Source organism: Quercus robur, chromosome 5 (assembly GCF_932294415.1).
Source record: "Quercus robur chromosome 5, dhQueRobu3.1, whole genome shotgun sequence".
NCBI lineage: Eukaryota > Viridiplantae > Streptophyta > Magnoliopsida > Fagales > Fagaceae > Quercus > Quercus robur.
Window position 1 is genome coordinate 37646472 of NC_065538.1, and position 7500 is coordinate 37653971.

General features: G+C 31.6%; 3 protein-coding genes and 3 non-coding genes across 6 annotated transcripts in view; 4 read left to right on the plus strand and 2 right to left on the minus strand.

Annotated features, from left to right (window-relative positions):
• The window catches only part of LOC126728160 (ATP synthase subunit alpha, chloroplastic), a gene marked incomplete at its 5' end in the record, with an annotated part of 2293 nt that extends 2201 nt beyond the window's left edge, over positions 1–92 (minus strand). Inside the window, one exon of the mRNA XM_050434027.1 lies at positions 1–92. This exon is cut by the window's left edge and continues 2201 nt beyond it. Coding sequence (XP_050289984.1) covers positions 1–92 — 92 coding nt within the window.
• Positions 93–101: 9 nt separating this feature from the next.
• On the plus strand, positions 102–2321 carry LOC126728161 (DNA-directed RNA polymerase subunit beta''-like; the record flags this gene model as incomplete). Its single annotated transcript, XM_050434029.1, has 1 exon — positions 102–2321. A coding segment is annotated over one exon (2220 nt), but the record flags the coding sequence as incomplete, so codon positions are not given.
• Positions 2322–2400: 79 nt separating this feature from the next.
• Positions 2401–7500, plus strand: part of LOC126725883 (DNA-directed RNA polymerase subunit beta) — a 9257-nt gene continuing 4157 nt past the window's right edge. Inside the window, exon 1 of the mRNA XM_050430886.1 lies at positions 2401–7500. This exon is cut by the window's right edge and continues 4157 nt beyond it. The gene's annotated coding sequence lies outside the window, so the exon portion shown is untranslated.
• On the minus strand, positions 3400–3471 carry TRNAT-GGU (transfer RNA threonine (anticodon GGU)). Its single transcript has one exon. It is a non-coding gene; the product is annotated as a tRNA-Thr (tRNA).
• TRNAY-GUA (transfer RNA tyrosine (anticodon GUA)) lies at positions 4608–4691 on the plus strand. The gene has a single exon. It is a non-coding gene; the product is annotated as a tRNA-Tyr (tRNA).
• Positions 5166–5239, plus strand: TRNAD-GUC (transfer RNA aspartic acid (anticodon GUC)). The gene has a single exon. It is a non-coding gene; the product is annotated as a tRNA-Asp (tRNA).

The following is a 7500-nucleotide window of genomic DNA, read 5'->3' on the forward strand; positions in this document are numbered from 1 at the left end:
TCATCAAGACCATAAATACGGGCAATGCCGTCGCCTACTTGAAGTACGGTACCGGTATTTACAACCTTTACTTCTCTATTATATTGCTCAATACAGTTTTAATATATCCTGTTATTCTCTACGAAAATTTTTATTTATTGGCAAAGAGACGAAGAAATAGATTCATCATTCCATTACAATTGATTCCAGAACGAGAAAAAGGGCTAATGCCTCTTTCCGGTGTTTCGATTGAAATACCCGGAAATGGTATTTTTCGTAAAAAAAGTATTCTTGCTTATTTTGATGATCTTCAATACAGAAGAAAGAATTCAGGCATTACGAAATATGGGACTACAGGGGGGCATTCCATCCTCAAAAATGAGGATTTGATTGAGTATCGAGGAGTCAAAGAATTGAAGCCAAAATACCAAATGAAAATAGATCGATTTTTTTTCATTCCCGAGGAAGTACATATTTTGCCAGAATCTTCTTCCATAATGGTACAGAACAATAGTCTCATTGGACTAGATACACGAATCACTTTAAATACAAGAAGCCGAGCGGGCGGATTGGTCCGAGTGGAGAGAAAAAAAAAATGGATTGAACTTAAAATCTTTTCTGGAGATATCCATTTTCCTGGAGAGATGGATAAGATATCCCGACACAATGATATCTTGCTCCCGCTTGGAGCGGCAAAAAAAAATGCTAAGGAATCAAAAAAAAAATTGAAAAATTGGATCTATGTCCAATGGATCCCACCTAACAAGAAAAAGTATTTTGTTTTGGCTCGACCCGTAATCATATATGAGATAGCGGACGGTATAAATTTAGTAACACTTTTCTCCCAGGATCTGTTGCACGAAAGGGATAATATGGAACTTAGAATTGTCAATTATATCCTTTATGGCAATGGCAAACCAATTCGGGGAATTTATGGAACAAGTATTCAATTAGTTCGGACTTGTTTATTGTTGAATTGGAAACAAGACAAAAAAAGTTCTTCTGTCGAAGAGGCCCACGCTTCTTTTGTTGAAGTAAATACAAATGGTATGAGTCGAGATTTCCTGCGAATCGATTTAGTGAAATCCCATATTTCGTATATCAGAAAAAGGAAAGATCCGTCAGGTTCAGGATTGATCTTTGATAAGAGGCCAGACCGCACCAGTATCAATCCATTTTATTCTATTTCTTCCAAGGCAGGGATTCAACAATCACTTAGCCAAAATCAAGTAACTATTCGTACGTTGTTGAAGAGGAATAAGGAATGCCAATCTTTTATAATTTTGTCATCATCTAATTGTTTTCAAATGGGTCCATTCAACGATGTAAAATATTACAATGATGTAATAAAAAAAGAATCAATGAAAAGAGATAGTCTAATTCCAATTAGGAATTCCTTGGGACCTTTAGGATTAGGAAGAACCCCTCAAATTGCGCATTTTTATTCATTTTACCATTTAATAACTTATAATCAGATCTCGGTAACTAAATATTTACAACTTGACAATTTCAAACAGACTTTTCAAGTGCTTAAATATTATTTAATGGATGAAAATGGTAGGGTTTCTATTTATAATAATCCCGATCCACGCGGTAACATCGTTTTGAATCCATTCAATTTGAATTGGAATTTTCTCCATCATAATTATTGTGAAGAAGCGTCTAGAATAATTAGCCTTGGGCAGTTTATTTGTGAAAATTTATGTATAGCCAAAAACGGACCGCACTTAAAATCGGGTCAAGTTCTAATTGTTCAAATTGACTCTGTAGTAATAAGATCAGCTAAAGCTTATTTGGCCACTCCGGGAGCAACCGTTCATGGCCATTATGGAGAAATCCTTTACGAAGGAGATACATTAGTTACATTTATATATGAAAAATCGAGATCTAGGGATATAACGCAAGGTCTTCCAAAAGTGGAACAAGTGTTAGAAGTGCGTTCGATTGATTCAATATCGATGAACCTAGAAAAGAGAATTGAGGGTTGGAACAAGAGTATAACAAAAATTATTGGAATTCCTTGGAGATTCTTGATTGGTGCTGAGCTAACTATAGTGCAAGGGCGTATCTCTTTGGTTAATAAGATCCAAAAAGTTTATAGATCTCAGGGGGTGCAGATTCATAATCGACATATAGAAATTATTGTGCGTCAAATAACATCAAAAGTGTTGGTTTCAGAAGAGGGAATGTCTAATGTTTTTTCACCCGGAGAACTGATTGAATTGTTGCGGGCGGAACGAACAGGGCGCGCTTTGGAAGAAGCGATCTGTTACCGAGCTATCTTATTGGGAATAACGAAAGCATCTCTAAATCATAATAGAGAAGTAAAGGTTGTAATATAATAGAGAAGTAAAGGTTCTATTTACCTTTATCTGTCAGAAAAATCATAAAAAAGGAGAATTCATTTCCTAATTTTTTTTTTTTATTTTAATATTGATATTGTATTTAATTTAATAATAAAAACTGTAAATGAAAGCAGCTTTCTCGCATACATTTTTGATCCCGTTGTCGGAACAAAAATTTCGCATGTATCGATATGGAAATATTTGGTACATGAATACATGCTCTGATCAATTTAGATCTATATAAGATTTATATAGATCTAAATTGATCAGAGCATGTATTCTGGAATTTTAAAATATATTTAAATTTAATTTAAAACGGCTCGTATGTTGTGACTTGGAATAAGCCTTTCTTCGTAGAAGAAGGAAATATTAATTTATCCCTATAACCCATCTATGAATGATAATATTTAATCAGTAATATCGACAAATTCTTGCAGAGCCAAAAGAAAATAAATATGAAAATTAAATAAAAAAAAGGATCTACCGACTGTTACAATTTCATCTTTATCGAGTTATCGAATTTTAATATCAGAATAGTGGATATAGTCATGATTCAATAGGTTAGGTCCACTTACTTTTTTTGTTGTTTTCTAATCTTTAGAATGGATTTGGTTGGAATAATGGAAAGGGATATTTATCGATTCAAGGAGACGACTCTTCATTATTCAATAGAATATTACATTAAATATAATATAATATTATTCATTATAATTATAATAATAAATAATAATTTCGAATAGCTAATATTAAATATAAAATAATAATAGGACAATTATTCCAAATTCATAATAATATATATTTATTATTATTAGAATCTAAATTTAAATTAGAATACAAATATAAAAAGAATAGAATAAATTAATAAATAAACAAATGTTCCACTTTATAACTATAATTACTATACTATTATTCATTATAATTATAATAATAATTTATTATCATTAAATAAATCATTAAATTATGAAATTGAATGATCAGGTTTGTTACTTTTTTAGTATTAGTAGAAATACCACCAATATCTCTATTCCCCCTTGAAATAAGAATACTTTGACTGGGATTTTATGAAAAAAGCCAAAGCCCCTTATCGGATTTGAACCGATGACTTACGCCTTACCATGGCGTTACTCTACCACTGAGTTAAAGGGGCCCATTTTTTTTTATTCAATTACTGAATAAGTCATTCGCCACTATGAGTCTAGTGCATATACTGATTATAATATAGATGGATGTACATTCTAATCTATAGATGTACATAGATATAGTTTAGTGCACATATATATCTTATGCACATGGTGGACCATTCAGGAACGAGAAATTCAATTTCTCTAGTGAGTATAGAGTAAACTAGTGATTATGGGTAAACCCAAAACGGTTTATTAAGATTGGATTTACTAAATAGCAACGCAAGAAATTTTTTCAAGACCGACCCTAATTGAATTGATCCACATCATAACGAAATTCATTTGATTGATACATAGACTTGCCAATTCAATATAGATCTAAGATATTTCCTCGAATCATTGATAAAAAGATTTTTTTTACTTGTTTCTCTAACTCAATTCTTAGAGAAAAACAATTTTCAATAACTTGTTGATCCCTATCCCTCTTCCCAGATTTCCAGATTTATCGTTTTTTTTTTGCATTTCCGAGCTTAGTGTAAGATAAAAATATGTCTATCTAATCTTAACAAAATGAATGAATCAATGAATGAAAGTGGAAGAAATGGAGTTTCATTACCCTTTCTGGTCTCGCGGACCAATCACTCCCCGAAAGGTCCTATACCTCGTATTATTTCTATTCGACCTATTTTTTTTTTAATATTTACTTTTTAATAGAAATATCGATTTATAATGAATATCAATTTATTCGTATATTTATTTTAGTTCTTATATTTATTTGACTCTTTATATTATCGAATCTAATTATTCTATGTATAATTAATTAGAAATAGAATTGGAATAATATTTCAAAGATTTTATGAAATGGTGATTCGAATGAATGATTCATGAATATAAATATGAATCAAAACAAAAGATTCTATGGAATCATGAAAGAGGGATCTTTCCCTCAGATTTAGTCATACCATTAGATTGACAATTTCAAAAAGCTGTTCATACTATGAACATAGTATGAGGGCGGTCGGGTAAGTATGCCCCCATCGTCTAGTGGTTCAGGACATCTCTCTTTCAAGGAGGCAACGGGGATTCGACTTCCCCTGGGGGTAGGGTACTACGCAAGGAAGTTGATCATGGATTATCAATATGCCTGGAATTGATTCTTCCTGGGTCGATGCCCGAGCGGTTAATGGGGACGGACTGTAAATTCGTTGGCAATATGTCTACGCTGGTTCAAATCCAGCTCGGCCCAATAATTCACCGATCCACCATGAAATGAATAACCCATTTGTTGTTCCCCAGAAAGGCCTAATCGGAATACGGAAGACTAAAGAAAAGTGAGATTTTCTGATATATTTTTACCGCTGTTCATTTGCTCTATTTATTTTTTTCCACAAATTCAGATCTTGTTTGCTAATGATCCATCTAGATTCATATAAGGATCCGGAGGTATAAAGTCTAAGGTAAAGAATAAAATAAAGAATAAAGAAAAAAACTCTTTTTTTTTTTCATTGAAAGTGAAAGATTGATTTGATTATCAATCAATTTCTAAAAAACGAAAGGATTACTAACAATTTGCGAGACACTCCCACTAAAGGGCATATCCATGTGGATATCAAATATATCATGCGGATTTATGTTACAATACGACTATTCTAATCTAAATAAAATAGAAAGGGTTTGAATGAAATCATAAGAATATGTATGATGTATACTTTATTTGCTTGGGATTGTAGTTCAATTGGTCAGAGCACCGCCCTGTCAAGGCGGAAGCTGCGGGTTCGAGCCCCGTCAGTCCCGACGGATCCAAATACAATAAAAAAAAATACATCAATTCATCTCTTCGTTTTCTTTGAAAGGGAGAACAAATAGCAGAATTTCATTCCCAGGGGGAATGCTCTCTTATTTTATTTATTTATTTTTTCCTTTCACATTTCTCATCAAAGAAATACGGGAATTCCCATTTATTCAACTAGTACCGATTGAAAGGCGAAAGGCATATGTAAATTAGTACAATTATTGGTAGAAGCATATTCAGGATTCCAAGAGATACCGTACGGAGTCCGTCTTTTTCGATTATTCCCGATCTGTGTAATGTAATAGAGTACTATATGTTTCAAGTAGGACATACAAAATAAAATTTAACATAGTAACCTTGATATAATACTTTTAAGATTAAAGGTATATCCCTTTCTATTTCTAACTACGATTTTGTGTAACCTCAATTACTAATTGAAATTAGTAATGCGAATTTGAAACAATTTATCTCATTCAACTTTCACACTGAATTTTTGATATATGTGCATCCTGTAATTAATCCAAGGAAATAGTATATTACTAATAGTATATTAATAAAATAAAAAGAAAGCTCAAAAAAGAAGGATCCCATCTCTCTTTCTCTCTTAGCGAGGGCTATCTCTCTTAGTGAGAGTGAGGGAATGAATAATCTTTTTTAAGTTTAAGGGTCCTGCCGAAGAAAGAACAGGGTTTTTAATGAATTTGATGGAATACTATATTTTTTATACCCCGGCTTTCCTTATTATATATTATACTTATACTTCTTTGTTTTCCAAGAAGATTAGATCATTAAAGATTAAAGGGAGGTTCGAACTTACCTTTTTACATTTTGCTTCTATTGTTTATTTTATTGGGTTTTTTATAACCAATGTAAGTAAGTGTAAAGGAGGTCATATGATATCTCATCAGATGCTTAAGGGGGGCGCACTTTATAGAAACTGTAGTTTAAAGAAACTAAAGAGTGGAATAGAATGATAAATAACGTAAAAGAATTATTGATCGGATTCATAATCCGAATTGCAATTCGGTATGGATAAAGGATCTTCCTATGTTATACTATTTAATTCTCGACGATGAATCAATTAATTTGATAGCTCAGATATTGTTATTCATAATATTGATCTGATTCGATATCATCGAGATGTAATTCATACCATTGAATATTGCATTTACAGGCGAAAGGTTTATCAGCTCTATGGGATTAAATCCCGAGTTATTTCAAATTAAATAAAAATGAAACGATGAGATTATGGAAGTAAATATTCTCGCATTTATTGCTACTGCACTGTTCATTCTAGTTCCGACTGCTTTTTTACTTATAATATACGTAAAAACGGTCAATCAAAATGATTAATTTGACTTAAACTTGACTGTTTCGTTCTTATCAATGATTGAAAAGAAAAAATAAAAATTAAAAGTATTCCAATTTCATGTCTTAAATGAAACAAGCGGACTAGAATTATCAGTATGGTAGAAAGATTCATATATTTCTTTCTACCATACTTATTATATTATTGTAGTATATAAAGTTTTACTGTATAAAGATAGAGGTTTAATATAGATCAATCCACAATATCTATCTTCATAGATATCAATTACATATAGATATAAATTCCATACATCTATGTACATAGCGTACCAATTCTATTTCTTTGTTTTATCTATTTAATTTGTGTTGATTGCAATTATCAATATAAAAAAATAGAAGGGCAACTCTTACTCTTACGGTTCTAATTCCTAGAATTTATGATTCTTTTCAATATGAGAATCCTGGTATCCACCGAAAGAATCAAATCGATGAAGTAAAAAAAGTATAGGCGTATATTAATAAACGAGAATCACATAATTTTTTTTTAGCATTCCGAATAAATAATTGATTGAGCAGTTGACAGATGATCCGGGGGTTCGGTTCCATGGGGAACCTCCTTGGATTTCGAAAAGGATTAGTAAAGCACACTCGTTTTTATTTTTAACGCTTGAACCGTGATATGAAATGAGTTCAATAAAGCAAGCATAGCATAAATCGAATTTCTAAAATAATACAACAAATAATAAAGCAAGCGGTAACGCGCAATATGTGACTTGCCCAAGGCAATATTTTATTATGTGGAGTATTTCGTTGGACAACCACTATGTCTATGTTGTTTCCCATAGAGAGTCTGTATCCACTTAATAACATAACCATTTTCTCTTTGAACAGTAAAAATAAAAAAAAAAGAGGTGGAAACCAAAAACAAATAAAAAAAGTAAAATAAAAAGGGCTT